At 36.6% G+C, this 22,084-nt stretch overlaps 1 protein-coding gene across 1 annotated transcript in view; it reads right to left on the reverse strand.

Annotated features, from left to right (window-relative positions):
* Positions 1 to 22,084, reverse strand: part of UBE2R2 (ubiquitin conjugating enzyme E2 R2) — an 88,228-nt gene that overhangs the window by 20,538 nt on the left and 45,606 nt on the right. The window contains exon 2 of the mRNA XM_059924594.1: positions 5,192 to 5,278. Coding sequence (XP_059780577.1) covers positions 5,192 to 5,278 — 87 coding nt within the window. The remainder of the gene's footprint in view (positions 1 to 5,191; positions 5,279 to 22,084) is intronic.

The following is a 22,084-nucleotide window of genomic DNA, read 5'->3' on the forward strand; positions in this document are numbered from 1 at the left end:
GAGTTCAAGAATAATGAACTAAAGCAGTTTGTCCTAGTCTTGAAAGATCATCAGAGAATGTAATATTCCAACTTTGTAATCAATCCTAATGTATTTTTGGGGGTTCATTATTTGATTCTTGAGTGGAAAAACCATTAAACTAAATTCTCAAAGAAATTACGGAAATACCACAGAAGCTCTGAGATAATTCCACTCAACAGAGAAAAGAATAATAATTTAATTAGAGAGAAAAGTGTGTGTTGAATGATCAGAGGAGATGAAGCAGAACCAGCTGGGCTACCATTGTTTTTCTATCTAAATATAATTTTACTACGTGTAATGAAAGAAGAAGGGCGTAAACCCTTACTATAAACAACTTGCTATTTCAAGGATTCAAGTGTAGTGCCAGTCAAATTATACCCCATGAGAACATAATGATGTACACAGAGTACAGAAGGACCATAATGTGGATGACAAGGGGGGAATGGTAGAAAAAGAGAGCTATCTGTGATGGTTAATTTTGTGTGTCAACTTGACTGGGCTATGGGATGCTCAGATAGCTGGTAAAACATTATTTCTGAGTGTATCTGTGAGGGTGTTTCTGGAAAAGATTAGTATTTGAATCGGTAGATTGAGTAAAAAAGACTTGCCCTCATCATGATGATGTGATAGGCATTATCGAATCCTTTGAGGGCCTGAACAGAACAAACAGGCAGAGGAAGGACAAATTCTCTCTCTTTTTGGGCTGCTACATCTGAACTCCTAGTTCTTGGGTCCTGGGACTCTGGGACTCATACCAACAGCTCCCAGTCCTACGGCCTCAAACTGAATTATAATTCCAGATTTCCTGGCTCTATAGCTTGCAGAAGGCAGACTGTGGGATTTCTCAGTCTTCATAACCACGTGAGCCAATTCCTATGATAAATCTCCTCTTACATATATCTCTATATATCCTATTGGTTCTGTTTCTCTGGAGACTCCCAACTGACACAGTATCTTTGCTTTTACCTGATCTTTTCTGTGTAATTTCAAAATATAATTTATAATTACAGCTTTATTGTAAAGGACCTCTTGATACACTGAGTTCTTTCAGTTTTCGAAGCGCTGATTGTGGGTCTCATCCACTTCGCTCCTAATGGCCTATCATCCATATAAATAAATACAAAGATCATAAACTATATGTAATCAGACCCATTTTCCACCTACATAGCCTAAATTTTACTATTCCAAAAAGCAATTGCTCTGCAGACTTGGCAAAAACCTTTTTAAAACCTTTTAAGAGGGACTTCCCTGGTGGCACAGTGGTTAAGAATCCGCCTGCCAATGCAGGGGATATGGGTTCAAGCCCTGGTCCGGGAAGATCTCACGTGCCGCAGAGCAACTAAGCCCATGTGCCACAACTACTGAAGCCCATGCACCTAGAGCCCGTGCTCTGCAACAAAGAGAAGCCACCACAATGAGAAGCCTGTGTACCACAATGAAGAGTAGCCCCCACTCTCCACAACTAGAGAAAGCCCGCACACAGCAACGAAGACCCAATGCAGCCAATAATTAATTAATTAATTAATTTTTTTTAAAAACCTTGTAAGAGACACCAGAGAGCTAGCTTGTGCTCTCTCTCCTCTCAAGCCACATGAAGAACAGAGATAAGCCAGGAGGAGTCTTCAGTAGAAACTATGTTTCCTAAACTGTGAGAAAGTTAATTTCTGTTGTTTTAAGCTAATGCATCTATGGTATTTTGTTATGGCAGCCGGAGTTATATTAAAACAGTAGGATCTATTTTTAATCATTATTAAAACAATAACATTTAAGAACACCATGCCCTAATGATAGTGGAATAGTAGCCAAATTGGTATATCCTTGCCGTGTCAGTGGCTACAGAGATTAGTATAATGTCTTGAGAATCATCTGAGTCTAGAATCAAGAATAACTATTCAGAACTAGAACCTTACGTAAAACAGCAAAATATTTTCCTACTGGCTATCAAGTATCCTAAAATACACCATCTTACTGTAACATTTATTTCATGACTACACCTGTGACATTCATCTGTAAACACTATACAGGAAAAATCTGTATACTCCTTCAAAAAAATCCAACATCTTTATTATTTTTTAAAAGAAAGAGCCATACTGTGTCCTACAACTCACTAGTAATAAAAGGATCATCAAATGCTAAATACTTCTGTATAATTTCCATTTAATTTTGTGGCAAAACTAACTATTCTAAATATTAGTCTATTACCAAAAGAATTATTTAAATAAATACATACTAAGAGCAGTGAGGTTCTGAGTTGCCATAGCTCTGAAGTTCACAGTGAAGAGTGTACAAAAACCTCATTTTAATACACGGTTTGTGAAGCAAATGGGCTTCATTGGTTATCTACTTCTGAGCACACAGTAACAAACATAACCAGGAAACTGTTATTGAGATCACTCAACATATTATGAAGCAAGAAGGAGTAGATTGTGCCGTATGATCATTGATGACAAGCTCATATTAAATTTATTTTGTTCTCCAAGCTTCCCCTTGGTATTTATAAATTTCACAAATGTGGCAATGATATTAGAAATGTTAAATTAATTAAATTCATTCAAATAACACAGCAGTATTTATAACTTTTGCGGCTGCAGTAATGTGTCTGTGAATGTATTTAATAAAACTGTAACCAAAGCTCTTATAGTTTTAAAAACCTGATAAAATAAAACTATTTTCTACCAAAAATAGTCCTTATATTTTTAATACTCATGAAGTTATTAATATACAAAAACTCATCAATTCACATATTTTGGCATTTGTGTAGGCTTTTGCTTTTGTATTTTTGTCTTGTTGCTGTCGACATTGTTGCCATTGTTCCCCCATTTAATCCCCAGTTCTGTTACAAATAACTCTGCAGTAAACAATTTGGTGACCAGAGCAATTTGACATTGAGGTCCATTGTGTTTCTAGGTGACAACATAAGATGGATGAGGAGAGAGCAACTTCCAGGAATATCCCTTTGGCTAAGAACCATGGGCCCTAATGTCTAAAATCACAAATACTGACTTGGGCCCTCAAAAAGTTCAATTCTGATACCATTTCCAGAATGCAGCAAAGTAAATTAACATATTATTAATTTGTGAGAAGAGTCTCTTGTGACTCATTTGATTATATCAAATTTAATTCCTAACTAGGACTTAACACTTCTTTAAAAACAGAACTTTTATGGTATGGGAAACAATTGCATATTTATAAGATATGCATGTATTATTTTACTGCTGAAAATTTTATTATGAATATGAAAAATATTTTAAAAAATAATGATCCAATGCTAAATCTTAAGAGACAGAACTAAATAGCCTACCTAAGTGGTGAAAAAGCAGTGGAAAGGGGAGTGTATCTACACCTTCTTCTGAAAGAGCTTTGAATCCTTTATCCTGTTTTTGGGTTTTTTTTTTCCTTTTTGCTTCTTTGTTGAGAAGGGTCTGAGAATTAGATAACTGAGATGGAAACAGGCGAATATATGGCTCTAAGGTGAATTAGTTCTCAGTAACAAGACAAAAGCTTGAGTCTTCTCACTTCTCTTTTGCTATCTAAAATCTGTACATACCACATAGTTGGGTTTTTTTTCTTGGATTCACGTTCCTTTTAATTTTTTTTAAATTAATTTTTATTGGAGTATAGTTGCTTTATACCACATAGTTTTGAAGGCAAGAATTTTTGATTATTAAATGGACAGGGACAGAAAAATATTTCTATGTGTATTAAACCCAGTTTGAACTTATGAACAGTGAATTATTTCTACAGTCTCTCCCTACAACAGGATAACTTTGTTATATAGAATAGTACGACATATTCATTGTTGTTTATTTGTATTATGATTATGTCAAATACTAAAGATACTAAAGAAAACAATATTCTGGGAACCTACTTCTGGAAATGTTACTATGCATCACCTTTTGAGCACTAGTTTGTCCTGTTTTAAGAAGGAAAGAAAAATGAAGATAATGACTGACAGAAAAAGCAGGTTGTGAAAAATAATAAAGCTACCCCAGTGTGCTCATTTATAGACTGAGATCCAAATTCAGGACTATAGAGTAAGTTCTCCATCCCTTGCCTATAAGCATTTTAAAGGCTCTGTAGCTCTGTTTCTGGAGCAAAGGTGCTTGCCAAAAACCACCTGACCAAAAAAAGAACTATGACTAAGGCTGCAAATTTTAAAAAACAATTTTAATGCCTGGGCCTCAGCTACAACTTCACAGCACTACTGCAATGAAAAAGATTACAGAATGGTAAAGGAGTAGATTCAAAGGATATTTTAGTGGGCCTGACATATATCCTGAGAAACATAATGCATTGTTCCAGCATCCTTATAAATTAGCACAAAGCTAAGTACATTTCATCAAAAAAGCTACAAATCATTTTCCCAGGCATGTGGACTTGTCTAGTAGAAGAACCTAACCTTGGATTTATTCCAAAAGAGGCTCTCAACTGGTATGCAGCAACTCCTTAAAGGACACCAGTACAAATATAGTAGGATAAATTCCCACCCCCTCCTGTCCAAAAGTTGAATCTCTGATCAAAGCAACAAACAAACCCTTGCTGTGAAGCTAGAGGATAGGTACACAAATAAATTTGCATGACTTTATCTACTAAATTAAAAAAATGTAAATGTTAACAAATATGAATTATAATCTTAGCAATGAGCAGCAAAGGTTTAAAGCCTCAACCTTAAATTAACCATAATATACACTGGTATTAAAAAACTACCCTCAGGCTTCCCTGGTGGCGCAGTGGTTAAGAATTCGCCTGCCAATGCAAGGGACAGGGGTTCGTGCCCCGGTCTGGGACGATCCCACATGCCGCGGAGCGGCAGGCCCGTGAGCCACAACTACTGAGCCTGCGCGTCTGGAGCCTGTGCTCTGCAACAAGAGAGGCCGCGATGGTGAGAGGCCCGCGCACCGCGATGAAGAGTGGCCCCCGCTTGCCGCAACTGGAGAAAGCCCTCGCACAGAAACGAAGACCCAACACAGCCAAAATAAATAAATTAAAAAAAAAAAAAAATACCCTCAATTTTTGAGCAATTCAACTACAGACTGTTAACCAAAAATGGGAAACCATGAATACTTCTCTGTGGCTACAGCATAGCTACCACAGCATACTGAGCTATGGAGGCTATTTTAAAGGATAGTATCTTAAATCTTCAGAGAAATTCATAATAGACATCTCTTACCTCATAAATGTTGGGGTGCCACATTTTGGTCAAGAATCTGAAGGTAGGTGGTGAATATGGGTAGTCAATAGGAAATTTAATATGCGCCTGTAGAGAAAAAGAATGAAATGCTAGTAAGTAAGACTACAGGTTATTCATCTAACTAACAATTCACCCTGATATACTCCAGCGCAACAAAACTCCTTTCTACACAGTAGACTCTGGAGATTAAAATAGCTCATATATATTTTGTTAGCCCCAATGCCAGGGTTATTATTAGCATGTGCTTCTATCTCTTTAAATATTTATAAAAATTAATGTTAAATTGCCAAAGCTCAACAGTTATATAAATGAACACACGAATGAAAAACAGTTTAATATGTGTGTCACATTAATGGGTACATTTTATTTTAATAACAAAAAATAATTAATACAACCTTATGGTACATAATACAGAACAAAGATAATTTGCTTTACTTAACACCGTTTACCACCCAGAAGTAACAAATGCTACCATTTTGATATGGCTCCTCCAAGAGTTTTTGATGCTTATATATGCTCATCTCTTTACAAAACTTATTTTCAAAAACTTGAATATACTTTATTTTATACTCTGTTTTTTCCATCTGTATCATATCATAAACATTTTCCTTTGTATATATGATTGTTAGTATGTGCATAATGTTCCATCATACAGATATATAGATGAACCATTAAAAAAAAAACTACTTCCTTATTTTGGAATATCTGGGTTGTTTTTCACTCTTTTGCTATTGTAAATACTGCTACAGTGAATGTCTTTGGCAGTATCCCACATTTCACATATGAAAAAATCCAGACAAATTCTCATCTAACAGTACTAGTAAAAGGGAGTGAAGAAGGGAATGAAAGGACAAGGTAAGAATAAATAAGCTAAGGACAGCAGTGAAAATGGCAGAGTCAGGATTCTCAAAAATTCTGTCTTCAGGACTTCCCTGGTGGCGCGGGAAGTGGTTGAGAATCCGCCTGCCAATGCAGGGGACACAGGTTCAAGCCCTGGTCCAGGAAGATCTCACATGCTGCGGAGCAACTAAGCCCATGCACCACAGCTACTGAGCCTGCGCTCTAGAGCCAGTGAGCCACAACTACTGAACCTGCATGCCACAACTACTGAAGCCCGCGTGCCTAGAGCCCATGCTCTGCAACGAGAAGCCACCGCAATGAGAAGCCCACACACCTCAACGAAGAGTAGCCCCCAGTCGCCGCAACTAGAGAATGCCCACACGCAGCAACGAAGACCCAACAGAGCCAAAAGTAAATTAATTAATTAATTAAACAAACAAACACACAAAATGTTTGGCCAGGATGTCGTGAAATTAGAACGCTTTATACATTGCTGGAAGGGATCAAAATGGTATAGCCACTTTGAAAAACAGTCTAGCATTTCCTTGAAAGAATAAACATAGTTACCATGTACCACGCAAGTCCACTACCAGGTATATGTCCAAGAGAAATGAAAACATTACATCCACATAAGAACTTGTACAGAAATGTTCACAGCAGCATAATAGACAAAATGTAGAACAACCCCAAATGTCCATCACCTGAGGAAATGAATGAACAAAAGGTGGTATATATCCGTACACTAGAATATTATGTGGCAGTTAAAAGGAATGAAGTACTGGACTTCCCTGGTGGTCCAGTGGTTAAGACTCCGAGCTTCCACTGCAAGGGGTGCAGATTCGATCCCTGGTCAGGGAAGATCCCACATGCCACATGGTGCAGCCAAAAAATAATAATAATAATAATGAAGTATTGATATATGTTACAATGTGGATGAACCTCAAAAACATTAGCTATGTGAAAGAAGTCAGTCACAAAAGACCACATATTTATGAAATGTCCAGAAGAGATTAGTAGTTGCCTACAGCTGGGGGTAAATTGGGAGGAAACAGAGGTGACTATTAAAACGTATAGGGCTTTGGGGATGAGGAAAATGTTCTAAAATTGATTATGGTGATGGTTGCACAATTTTATGAATATACTAGAAACCACTGAATTGTGTACTTTAAATGAGTGAGTTGTATATATACATTAAAATCACAATAAAGCTGCTTATTAAAAAAAAAAACCAGGGACTTCCCTGGTGGTCCAGGGGTAAAGAATCCGCTTTACAATGCTTACCATGCAGGGGATGCGGGTTCCATCCCTGGTCAGGGAACTAAGATCCCATATGCCCCAGGGCAACTAAGCCCGTGCACCACAACTACTGAGCTCATGCGCCTCAACTAGAGAGCCTGCGCGCCGCAAACTACAGAGCCCATGTGCCCTGAAGCCTGCGCACCACAACTAGAGAAGAGAAAACCTACACGACACAACTAGAGAGAAGCCCAAGCGCCACAACTAGAGAAGAGAAAACCTGCACGCCACAACTAGAGAGCGGCCTGTGCACCGCAACGAAGAGCCCACATGCTGCAACTAAGACCTGATGCAGCCAAAAATAAGTAATAAATAAATCTTTAAAAATAAATAAATAGGGCTTCCCTGGTGGCGCAGTGGTTGAGAATCTGCCTGCCAATGCAGGGGACACGGGTTCGAGCCCTGGTCTGGGAAGATCCCACATGCCACGGAGCAACTAGGCCCGTGAGCCACAACTACTGAGCCTGCGTGTCTGGAGCCTGTGCTCCGCAACAAGAAAGGCCGCAATAGTGAGAGGCCCACGCACTGTGATGAAGAGTGGCCCCCGCTTGCCGCAACTAGAGAAAAGCCCTCGCACAGAAACAAGGACCCAACACAGCCAAAAATAAATAAATAATTAATTAATTAAAAAAAAAAAAAAGAATTTCAGCAAGTGAATGAAGTTTCAGTATTGAAACCATAAGAGCGAGTGACAGGGAATGTTTAGGGTGTGGCCCAGGATGGAAGGAGTCAGGGAGTCGGGGAGCATCCGGGAAAACTTTAAAATAAATAAATAAATAAATAAATAAATAAATAAATAAAAATTAAAGCAAACAAACAAAAAACTGGAGTCCAAAAGCAGTCACACCTCAATAGCAACAAGAATACCCAGTTCCTCATATCTTGGTTTCAAAATACCATTTTCTAATAAAAAGAAACAAGGCTCTTTGGAGAAATACTTGATTCTACATGTGGGGCAAGGAAAATACAAGATGAGCATGGAGCATCTTATAGTGCCTGAAAGTAAGGAAATGCTAAAGAAAAAATATGGAGGCATGTCAAAAACAAAAAACAAACAAAAAAAAGCAAACAACAACAAAAAGCCATAGGAGCCAACCTGAAAGAGCCCATACTGGCCAAAAGTAAAGCAATTCATAGTACTGGATGATAACCCAAGATATAAAATAAATAAATGAGTGCATATTGGTATAAATTATTGAATGAAAAAATATTGGGGAAGGGACAAATCTTCCTTACAGCATATATTATCTTCCTCCAGAAAATATATGTAGATATATCCCATTAAGGAGGTGGAGTTTAATTCCCCTCCCCCCAAGTGTGGGCTGGGCTGAATGACTCACTTCTTAAGAATATGGAAAGGAAGACATACTAACTTTATAATAGAGAAACCTGGCAGACAACACCTTAACCAAGTGATCAAGGTTAACATCACTGGTGTTAAGTCACTGAAATCATGATTATAAGATGTGGTGAGAAACGCAGCTCATCTCTGTGGTGCTCTTACCCAAAACCCATAAGCCAGTCTAATCATGAGACTAACATCAGACAAACCCAAATGGAGGGACATACTACACAATACCTGACCACTTCTTTTCAAAACTGTCAAGGTCATGAAAAACAAAGAAAGATGGGGAAACCATCAAATATTGGAGGAAACTAAGGAGACATGACAACTAAATGCAATCAGTATTCTGAATTGTATCCAGGAATAATAAAAGGACATTAGGGGTGGTAGGGGAGAACTGAGCATGACTGCTAATGGATATGAGGTTTCTTTTGGAGGTGATGAAATAAACTGGAGTTAGATGGTGGTGATGGCTGTATGACCTTGTGAATAAAAAACCACTGAATTGTACACTTTGAAAGCCTATAAAGTATTGGTACCATGGCTAGGTGTTGTTTAAGTAGGTCCCTGGGTGGATAAAAGCAGAGGAAATAGCAAGGCACCAGGTGCAAAGAATGTGGAGTGGTCAGCTATGGCTAGTGGGATGCCTGGTGGTAACTACAGGAGATAGAAGACTGGATGAAGGTAGGATGAAGCCTTGTTTAGGTGTTTTAGTGGGAAACTACATAAAGTCAGAAAATCAGGGACTTCCCTGGTGGCGCAGTGGTTAAGAATCCGCTTGCCAATTCAGGGGACATGGGTTCAAGCCCTGGTCCAGGAAGATCTCACATGCCGCGGAGCAACTAAGCCCGTAGGTCACAACTACTGAGCCCATGCGCCTAGAGCCCATGCTCCGCAACAAGAGAAGCCACCGCAATGAGAAGCCCATGAACCCCAAGAGTAGTCCCTGCTTCCCGCAACTGCAGAAAACCCGTGCACAGCAATGAAGACCCTATACAACCATAAATAAATAAATAAATTTATTAAAAAAGAAAAAGAAAATCAAAGGCAAGATGTCTATTTTAGAATAAATGACTCTAGGACAGCACTGTAAAAGATGGATTGAATGGGATAAAAGACAGACGTAAGTTAGGAGTGGTTTCCTATCTTTTTCATTTAATCAGCCTCATCTCCAGAATATGCATATACTTTAGAAAGCTTTAGTAATGGTGACATAGTTACATAATGCATATCTGAAAAAACAGGATTGTAAAAATTTCCATACAAAATTGGAACTCTGATCGTTGAAAATGTAACCTCCTTTAACATATTTCTATGGGAAATTAGATTATCCTTTCTAAAAATAAATAATCAATAAAATTTAGCATTGTTAGTCAAATCTTTAGGTCCCCAAAAATGTCTTCCTAGACTACTAACTATATTAAAAGAAATCTTTGCAGAGTAACTAGGAATGGTTGCACGAAAATTTATAAAGAACATATGACATGCATCAATATGAAAGAGTAGTAAAGAACATCCACTCAAGAAGCTAGACTGCCTGGGTTTGAATCCTGGCTCTGCCATTCATTAGCTGTTTTTTGAAGTAAGTTATTTGTGTCTCCAGTTTCCTCATCAGTAAAATAAAGCTTATAGTATTTAATTAAACAGCTTGGTATGAGAATTAAATGAGTAAATGCTTGTGTAAAATGCATGAGAACAGTGTTTAACATATAATAAAAGATATGTAAGAGTTTTGTTTAAAAACTGCAAATTAAACTGGCAGAGGTTATGTCAGAAAACCTTTAATAAAAAGCCTCTTTTATAGACTGCTCATTTTCGCTTTGTTTTATCGCTTTTACTTACCTGCCTTTTGATTATAACACTACCAGCTTTAGAAAAGACAACTAGAGAGATTCTTCCCAACCTGAAGAACTTGAATCTTATGGAACCAGTTTTCTAAAAGCTTTACAAATCCTAATTACTTTTTACTTAAACATAATTAATAAACATTAATTACTTACTATTGTTAATTGGGTTTCTATATTTTCTCTAAGCATCTACTAATATTTTGAGCTTTTATCTTTATCTCTGTACCTTGAACACTACTTATCGCCACAAAATTTTTAAAAGTAGCATCTCCAGAATAAAGTCAAAAACTATTTTTGATTTTTAAAAGTATCATGCCTGGGAGTTCCCTGGCGGTCCAGTGGTTAGGACTCAGCACTTTCACTGCCATGGCCCAGGTTCAATCCCTGGTCGGGGAGCTAAGACCCCGAAAGCCACGTGGCGCAGCTGGGAAAAAAAAAAAAAAGAATGTATCATGCCTGAATTATGCTTATGTTACAACTGAAAAAGGTAACATTGGGTGGTGTACCCCTGTAAGGCTATTTAAAATTGTTATAATAACTCCTTCAATGGAATTTACAATCCTAAAGAATTTAGCTGAAGTTAAAATCAAGGGGAATATTCTGCTACAGTGCTTCCCTGATATTCAGTTTTACCATTATTACTTTTTTTCAGAACCTTATTAATAATTTAAACATATTATTTCATATATATGTTCACCCATAATTATATCGGTGAATTTTTTTAAAGTTTAATTAAGTATAAAACTTGCTCTTATCCATTCCCAATCCTAGTAAATCTTAGGGTATGATTTGAACAAACTATAAACTTATTTATAAGTTTATAACAAGGAACAAGGGAAATGTGAACACTGACTGGATATTAAGGAATTAACTTTTTCAGCTGTAATAATAGCATTGTGGTTACTTTTTTAAAGGAGGCCCTTATATTTTAGAAATATATTCTGAAATATTCACAAATGAAATGATATGATGTCTATAATCAGTTACAAAATAATGTGAAGAGGAGTAGATAAGGTATAGATTAAACATATTTGCTATGAGTTAATTATGGATGCTGAGTGATGGGTACACAAAGAGTTTACTGTACTCCTATTTCTAATTTCATATTATGGAAAATTTCAAACATACAAAAAGCTTAAAAAATGAGATGACTAATACACAATTATTTTTTAAAAGCATTACAGTGCTTTGCATAACTAACATAATCATACCATTATGATAGCAATAGATGCCACTATTAACCACGTGAACATGATGGAACTTGGCAAGGTGATAATAAAGTTCATGTGAAAGAGAAAATACTTGAAAATAATACTGTTTTTGATAAAAACCAATAACAGGGAGGGGTTCACACTAGCAGACAGAAAAACATCCTACAAAGATGCTATTAAAGGAGGACACTACACACAGATCAATGATATAGAATAAGTTATTCAGAAAACAATAAAGGCAACATTTCAAATAAGTAGGAGAAAGATTCAAATAATGTTGGGGGAAATGACTCTTCCTTTGGATAAAGGGGTAAAGATGCTTATAGACAATTGAAAAGAAAATCAGATTTCACTTTCAAGGAGAAAAAGATCAAACCTCATCTTCAAGAAGAATCAACAACAGTGGTGAAGAACTGGACAATCCTTGATCTCCAAGAATAAAAAGGAGTTCATATGCTAGTAGCAAAAGATAGATTGTTCTGTTGCCACAGTAACAAAGAGCCACCAGAATGAGTTTTTTAAAATGAAGTATAGTTGATTAATTTCTGCTGTACAACAAAGTGATTCAGTTACATATATGTGTGTGTATACACATATATATATGTACATACACACACACATTCTTTTTTTATATTCTTTTCCATTATGGTTTATCACAGGATACTGAATATAATTCCCTGTGCTATACATACAGTAGGACCTTGTTTTTATCCATTCTATATATAATCAGAATCAGTTTTAAATTGCTTAAGCAATACCTGACAGTTCTGTAGGTACGGAACAAGAACCAACTTTAAACCCATTTAAACAACTTTTACTGGTGAGTATGTTTTGGCAAGCCAACCTATCAGTAACAGTCCCTTGTTTCTGAAAGCCAGCCAACTGGGAACACACTCCTGTCAACAAACACACTTCTGAACACCAACCAATCAGTAATGGTCTCAGCCAAGTACCCATGCTTCCACAGCTGATGCCAACCCCACAAAGACTGTGAAAAATCCACCAATCCCTAAACTTCACACTTCTCAAAAACTCTGTAATAAGATCAGTAGTCTGCTCTATGTGTAGAGACTGTGATTGACCAGCAAAACTCTCTTAAGTAAGCAATAAACTCAGCTTTGCGATTTTTGGTTTAAGTACTGAAGAGTGGTCTTTTACACCTTTTACAAATTTATTCATGAAGTACAGTTTTAAATTTCATATATGACTGTATCAAGAAATATGGGAAATAAATCTGAAAAGTCACACCTTAAAACATACAAATTGCTTTACAAGTAATTTAGACTCGGACTCTTTTTTAAGGCAACTCCTTATATCTTTCTTGACTAACTTGCAAATGCCTAAGAAGTATCTCCAAAATATTTTCTGTACCATTACCACATACGCTTTCCCTAAAATGCTCAGGTTACTCCTAAGTGTACCCTTAATGAAATCACTGAACTCACCAGACATCTATGTTTAGTTATTCACACACTGAGCATTTATGTTAATATTTTCATTTATTCAATCATTCAACGTATCACTGTTGAAAACCAATGATACTGGGACTCCCCTGGTGGCACAGTGGTTAAGAATCCGCCTGCCAATGCAGAGGACATGGGTTCGAGCCCTGGTCCAGGAAGATCCCACATGCCGCGGAGCAACTAAGCCCGTGTGCCGCTACTGAGCCTGCGCTCTAGAGCCTGCAAGCCACAACTACTGAGCCCGCGTGCCACAACTACTGAAGCCCTCGTGCCTAAAGGCCGTGCTGGACAACAAAGAGAAGCCGCAGCAATGAGAAGCCTGCGCAACGAAGAGTAGCCCCCACTCTCTGCAACTAGAGGAAGCCCACGCACAGCAACGAAGACACAATGCAGCCATAAATAAATAAATAAATAAATGAATGAATAAATAATACAAAGTATGTACTAAATGGCAGGCATTGGGTTAAATGCTTCATATGCATCATTTCATTTCATCACTCAGTTGTAAAATTAGAAGGTGAGATGCATGTACAGCCACAAATGCAGACGACTTTTAACTTAGGAACAGATTATCTTCCAGTCCACATTTCTGACTACCAAGAAGCATCTCCCCAATGTTTATCATTTTGTCTAACCATGTATTCACTGGGCTTCACCAATTCCACTGTCTCCTCATGCTCTAGCTTTTCTGCCCATTCTTTCTTATACTCCTTAGCTCCTCTCATCTTCTTTTTAACTTAATGTGCTCTCATTATAACTTTTCCCTGTTTCTTTAAAGAATACTTTTCTTCTTTAAAGAATCTTCTCCCCAGATGTGACACATTACAAAAACCAAAAACTTCTGGGCAAAGAAAAAGAAACCCTAAAATGCATAACACCAAAAACTAATTTAGATAACATTAATATATGGAAATGAAGTATTCATCAGCTTGGGACAAAATTTTGCTAACCCAATGTGCAACATTAAAGTAATTTTGTTATCCCACTAATTATTTTCATATGGAATTTCAGCTATAACATAACAAAAAACAAATATGAATAGAGAATATATTCTAATTATTCCTGCTACCTGGTTATTAATATGAGTAAGTTAAGAAAAAGCTTCCCAGTCCTAAACACAACTATATTTGGTAATAGGTCAGCTGACAACAAATGTAGAGTTGCTGTTCCATTTGGATTAGTGCCTGAAGATAGTGTGAAATGAGGATACTCCCACTGCTGAGTTTTTCTGCTATGTCATCAGCTCACATCTGCTATAGGATATGTTTCCAACATGATAGCAAAAGCAATCAAAACATGTTTTCTTATTAACTTGCTGAAAGTTTCAAAAGTCTGCCAACCACCATTACAAACTTAAATAGTTCATTAACAGTATGTAATTAATATATTGAATAGCTATACCTAGTGATGCTATAATATGTGCCACAGGCTTTAAAGTCAAGAAATTATGTCTTTATTGATTACAAATCTCAATATAAAAAGTTAATTTAGAATTACTATAATACTTAACATAATTATTCTAAAGTTAAGATGAAATATAAATAACAGGAAATCCCTGATGCTCTTACTGGACTCTTTTTTTTTTTTTGGCTGCACCACGGGGCATGTGGCATCCTAGTTCCCTGACCAGGGTTCAAACCCGTGTCCCCTGCAGTGGAAGCACGGAGTCCTAACCACTGGACCACCAGGGAAGTCCCCTGGACTCTTAAAAGTAAACTTCTGATACTTAAGGAGAAGTAACTCTCAGTATTAATACTGATAGTCCTCTATTTTTTTAACAGAATGATATAAAAATGTTTCTTTCAGCTTAGAAAGTAAAGCCTTTTTGTTCCCAAAATACACTACTAGGTTACAAGACTTACCATATGCTATAGTTATTGACTGTTATTGGTACAAGGCTAGACAAACAGACAAATGGTACAGAAGAGAGTATCCAAAAACAGATATATACAGAATCACCTACTTTACAATGAAAGCAAGACTACAATTCAGTGGGTGACAGGGTAGTGTTTTCAATAAATGGTACTAGAGCAACTGGATATCCACATAGAAAAATTAACCTTGAACCTTGTCTCACATCATTTACAGATAGATCACAGACCTAACTGCAAAACTAAAACTATAAAGGTTTCTAGACGAAAACATAAAAGAATATCTTCACACTGGAATTCCTAACCAGAGCAATTAGACAAGAAAAAAGAAATAAAAGGCATCCAAATTTCCAAGTTAGAAAAAATTATCTGTTTGCAGACATGATCTTATAAATAGAAAACCCTGAAGATTCCACACAAAACAAAAACCGTTAGAACTAATAAACAAATTTAGCAATATTGCAAGATGTAAAAATCAACATCTAAAAATCACTTGCAAAAAAAAAAGTAAATAATAGCAATGAATTCAAAGAGGAAATTAAGAAAATAATTCTGTTTACAATAACATCAGCAAGAATAAAGTACTTAGGCATAGGGAATTCCCTGGCGGTCCAGTAGTTAGGGCTCTGAGCTTCCACTGCAGGGGGCACGGGTTCGATCCCCGTTCGGGGAATTAAGATCTCGCATGCTCCACAGCACAGCCAAAAAAAAAAAAAGGAAGAAATAAAACGCATGCTGTATGATGCTCTATTCTCACATGTATTTTTGTAATAAAGTATTTATATAAAAAAAAATAATAAAATACTTAGGCATAAACTTAACCAAAGGTGAAAGACTTATACACTGACAACTACAAAACACTGTTGGAAGAAATTAAAGATGACACAAACAAATGGAAAGACAACCCATGTTCATGGGGTTGGAAGACTTAATATTGTTAAGCTGTCAATACTACCCAAAGCGATCTACAGATTTGATGCAATCCTTATCAAAATCCCAATGATCATTTTTGCAGAAATAGAAAAAGTCATCCTAAAATTCATATGGAACCTCAAGGGACTCCAAACAGCTAAAACAATCTTGCAAAAGAAGAACAAAGTTTGGAGGTCTCATACTTCCTGATCTTAAAACTTAATATAAAGCTACAGTAATCAAGACAATGTGATACTGGCATAAAGACATACATTGATGGAACACAACAGAAAGCCCAAAAATAAACCCTCACTTATACGATCGAATAATTTTTGACAAGGGTGCCAAGACCATTCAATGGGGAAGGTACAGTCTTTTCAACAAATGATAGAAAAACTGGTTATCTATATGGAAAAGAATGAAATTGGACCCTTACCTTACACCATATATGAATATTAACTCAAAATGGATCAAAGACCTAAATATAACACGTAAATTTATAAAACTCTTAAAAGAAAATGGGAAGAGCTTCATGACACTCAGTTTGGCAATGATTTCTAGGACATGACATCAAAAGCACAGCAACAAAAGAAAAAAATGTAAATTAGACTACATCAAAATTAAAAATGTTTATGCATCAAATGACACTATCAAGGGACTTCCCTGGTGGTCCAGTGGTTAAGAACCCACCTTCCAATGCAGGGGACATGGGTTCTATCCCTGGTTGGGGAACTAAGATCCCACATGCCACAGGGCAACTAAGCCCGCACACCACAACTACTGAGCCTGCACATCACAACTAGAGAGAAGCCTGTGCGCCACGGAAGATCCCACATGCCATAACAAAGATCCCGCATGCCACAACTAAGGCCCGTCGCAGCCAAATAAAAATAAATAAATAAATAAATGTTTCATCAAATGACACTATCAACAGAGTGAAAAGGCAACCCACAGGAGAAAATATCTGCAAATCATACATCTGATGAGGGATTAATATCCAGAATATATATAGTGAACTACATACAACTCAACAACAGGATTAAAAATCAGACAAAAGACAAGTAGACATTTCTCCAAAGAAAATTTACAAATGGCCAATAAGCACATGAGAAGATGCTCAACAGCAACAGTCATTAAGGAAACATAATGACTAAACCACAAAACCACAATGAGATATCACTTTACAGCCATTAGGATGGCTATTAACAAATCAAAACAACAAAATAAATGTTGGTGAGGATGTGGAGAAACTGGAAACACTTTTCGTGCAGTGCTGGTAGGAATGTAAAATGGTGCAGCCACTATGGAAAACAATAGGGTGGTTCCTTAAAAAATTAAAAATAGAATTACCATATGATTCAGCAATTCCATTTCTAGGTATATACCCAAAAGAATCAAAAGCAGAGTCTCAAACAGATATTTGCACACCTATAGTCATAGCAGCTTATTCATAACAGCCAAATGGTGAAAGCAACCCAGGAATCGATCAATGGAAAAATGGATAAACAAAATGTGATATATACACAGAATGGAATATTTAGCCTCTAAAAGGAAGGAAATTCTGACACATGCTACGATCATGGAGAACCCTGGAAGATATTATGCTAAGTTAAGCCAGTCATAAAAGGACATATACTGTATGAGTCTACTTATACGAGTTTCCTAGAATAATTAAATTTAGAGACAGAAAGTAGAATGGTGGTTGCCAGGAGCTAGAAGAGGGGCAGGGGGTAAAGAGTTATTATTTAATGGTTCAGTTTGAGAAGATGTCAAAAGTTCTGGAGATGGATGGTGGTGATGGTTACACAACAACATGAATGTACTTACAATGCCACTGAACTGTACACTTAGATATATTTTATCACACACACACACACACACAATATCTTCATGACACTGGAGAAGACAAATGTTCTTAAATAAGACACAAAAGGCACAAACCACAAAAGAAAACATTGATAAATTTGACTCCATTAAAACTAAGAACTTCTGGTTCATCAAAAGACATCATTAAGACAGGGAACAAGCACAAGTAGAAGAAGATAATTCACCATACATATATCCAAGAAATGATCTTTACCCAGAGTATATGAAGAACTCCTGCAAATTAATAAGAAAAAGACAAAAGAATAAAAATGGGCGAAAGACTTAAACAGGCACACCATAAAAGAGAATATCCAAATGCTAAGAGTAAAATAAAAAATAAAGATAGATGTTCAACTCCATTAGTCATTAGAGAAGTGCAAATTTAAAACACAATAGTTGGGACTTCCCTGGTGGCCCGGTGGTTAAGAATCCACCTGCCAATGCAGGAGACACAGGTTAGAGCCCTGGTCTGGGAAGATCCCACATGCCGCGGAGCAACTAAGCCCGTGCGCCAGAACTACTGAGGCTGCGCTCTAGAGCCTGCGCGCCACAACTACTGAAGCCCGCGCACCTAGAGCCTGTGCTCTGCAACAAGAGAAGCCACCGCAATGAGAAGCCCACGCACGGCAACGAAGGGTAGCCCCCGCTCACTGCAACGAGAGAAAGCGCGCGCACAGCAACGAAGACCCAACGCAGCCAAAAAAAAAAAAATTAATTAATTAATTAATTAAATAAAACACAATACTTAAAATGAAAGAGACTGGCAAGGCAATGATGCAGAAGAACAATAACTCTCACACAGTCCTTGTGGGAATATAAACCACTTTAGAAAACTGTTGGTATCTACTACAGCTGTTCATATGTATACCCTATGACTCAGAAATTCCATTCCTAGATATATATACCCAACAGAAAGATATATATTTTTACCAAAATACATGCACTGGAAGGTTCATAGTAGGAATATTCATATAGACAAAATCTTAAACTACCCAAATGGCCATCAATAGGAGAACAGGTAAAGTGAAATAGTCATTTAATAGAACACCATATAGCAATGAGAAAGAGTGATCTACAACTACACATAATAATTTGGTTAAATCACAGAAGCATAACTTTGAGAGAAAGAAGCCAGACACAAAATAGATTGATACCGTATAAATCTATTCACAATAAAATTCAAGAACAGGCAAGACTAATTTATGCTTTTAGAAATTAGGATTATCCAGGTAGTGGGAGGACAGTTCTGTAAGGAAGCACAAAAAAGGGCTCTTGGAGTGCTGGTAATATTTTTTTTCTTGATCTGGGTACTGGCTACATGGATGACCCAGTTTGTGAAAATTCATTAAGCTGCATACTTACGACATATATACTCTTCTGTGTTCATATAATTTGATAAAATTAAAATATAATATTTTCATTAGAGTTAAAATAAAATAACCTTGTATATTTGAACATTTTGAGGAGAGATTTACACTTCTGGCAGAGTTCATTTACTAAATACTAATGTATTTACTGATAAATACATTAGAAAACTAAGTAAATAGGAGGTGGGGAGGTCAATCACCTCCACCAGAAAACAAAACACTATATGTGAAAGAAAAAGTAATTACGGTATATGACATGATTCAACTGGGACTATTTCACATTACAATACTGAAAATAAATCTAAACCAAAATTATGACTAAACTGGAAGGATGGGAGGGCCAATGAGTTTGTGGGCTAGGGTGTTATCATAATGCATGAAATCCTTATCTTCCGTAGTAAAAATTCAATAGTTAATAACAAACTAAAAAATTAAAAAGTAAATCTAGAAACAGCAAGGAAAACATTTAGAAATATGGGGGCAAATACCAGAACACAAGGTTGAAAAGTTTCAAAGTAGTTGTCTTTGGGGAGAAGTGTTCATGGGTAGGAAGAGGACAGTGCAAGTGATTATAAATCCTGTAGGATTATCAGACTCTTCAAACCATTTACATATATTAATTTGACAACAACTTTTGAAAAATATAGTTAATTGCTATTAACAATTAAGTAGCATTTTGGCCTCTCACAGAGTTCCTACTACATAACTGTGTTACAGGTAATCCATGAATGATTTGTTATGGATAACCTAAGAATGATGGGACCGTTGGCAGCCAGGGTAAGACATCCTGGGTTCCTGATCTTCTGAACATATGAGCTCAAAGCTAAAAAACGGGACACTTCCCTGGTGGTCCAGTAGGTAGTCTCCATGTTCCCAATGCAGAGGGCCTGGGTTCACTCCCTGGTCGGGGAACTAGATACTGCATGCATGCCGCAAGTAAGAGTCCGCATGCCGCAACTAAGACCAGGCGCGGCTTAAATAAATGAATAAATATTTTATTTAAAAAAAAAAAAAAGCTAAAAAGCTAGTATGCTTTCAGTCACAAGAAAAGGCATTCTAGTGCTAAGGGATTTTTCCTCTCAGCTTTTTCTGCCTTTATTAACAAGGTATCTTTAGCACCTCATATGTTCACATATGTGGAACAATGGCAGATAAAATTACTAACCAGTTTTGATGCTATATTGGGAGAGTGTACCTAAGACAAGTTAAAAATGATTATGCATAAGCAATTGTAAAATGGTACAGTAAGATAAAAAATAAAGAACAATTTATAGGGAATTCCCTGGTGGTTCAGTGGCTAGGACTCAGCGCTCTCACTGCCGGAGCCCGGGTTCGATCCCTGGTCAGGGGAACATAAATCCCGCAAGCCACGAAGTACAGCCAAAAAAAAAAGATGAATTATTTTCTCTCTACATTTTTCATGAAAAACTTTAATTCCATCATGTACTTTCTCTAGGCATGACAGCAAAGGTTAAAAACCCTAAAGGAAATGATTGATGAATTTTATAACATGAAAATTAAACAATTCCACATTACACAGCAAAATACACCATAAATATGGTTAAAGGCAAAACCACAAACTAGGGAAGATGTATATAACTTCTGACAAAAGGTTAACATACTTACATAAAGAATGCTTCTAAATCAAAGCATAAAGACAAACCTGTCTGTAGTAAAACAGGTAAAGGATGCGAACAAGCCAAAAACAGAGAAATACATTCTACTACTTAGCAGCCTTTTAATGGACTCTCCAGGACTTTGAGAAATTTAGATAGAAAACCACTCCTATACGCAAAATGAGTCAGCAACTTTTACAAATATAATTTTTTTGTATATACCAGTGGGAAATGAGAGTATACAGCATATAATTCAGCCAAGCAGAGAGAAATATATGCGAAGCATCAAGTTTATCAAAAGAAGAAAAGGAATCTAATAGTATTCTGCCTATATATACTATCTTCTGCATTCCTACCCAACTAAACACCAGGGAAAGGCACTACAGTTTCTCGAGCAGGAGACTGACATAATGAGCAAGGAGGTATTTGATAAGGGTATGCATGACAGCTGAAGGGGTTTAAATTAACTCACCAGATATGAAGGGGGGAAAAGTCTAGATTTTGATAGTGGCAATGGCAAAAGAGAAAAAGGAACAAATCGCTAACTCTTGGCTCTGTTTCTCATATCAAATGACAAGCAATAACATTTTATTACCAAAGATGAAAGCAGATCAACAAACGATACCTCCAGTGACAATCATCTGGAGAAGAAACAGAATGAAAAGATTTAAAACCCCTTTCTTCACTAATCCATATTTTACTCTGTCAAATAATAATAAAGCTTAATATAATTACTTGTCATCTTTTTTCAAAATCAAAAATTTCTCAAGTACAGAAACTAGATCCTCAGTAAAATTGCAGAGGACAAAGCTAGATCTTATCTTGCATTATCTAATTACTGAAGAATAGCTTGTTAAAACTTAACGCTGAGTCAACTCATATTCTCTTTTACCACACCACCCCCAGAAAGAAAAAAAGTAGGTGTCAGACATGACAAACAAGTAAAAAATGGGTATCTGATGTTATACAACCATGGATTTGTGAAAATTCTGATTTCAAATACATATGAATTCAACAATGAACACATGTGACATACAAGAACTCATTTAGAAAAGGTATTGGCAGTAATGTTTTTACTTAGCCAAAGAGTGCTATGGAATATTATGCCATGCCAACATAACAAGACGTTGCATCCTCACTCTCTCAAAATGGTACTTGCTGTTTGAGACCCAACTAATGATAGAAAAATGTTAGGGAAAAGCCATTAGGAATCAGAGGCAATAAAATACAAACTTATA

This window comes from Balaenoptera ricei, chromosome 6 (genome assembly GCF_028023285.1).
Source record: "Balaenoptera ricei isolate mBalRic1 chromosome 6, mBalRic1.hap2, whole genome shotgun sequence".
NCBI lineage: Eukaryota > Metazoa > Chordata > Mammalia > Artiodactyla > Balaenopteridae > Balaenoptera > Balaenoptera ricei.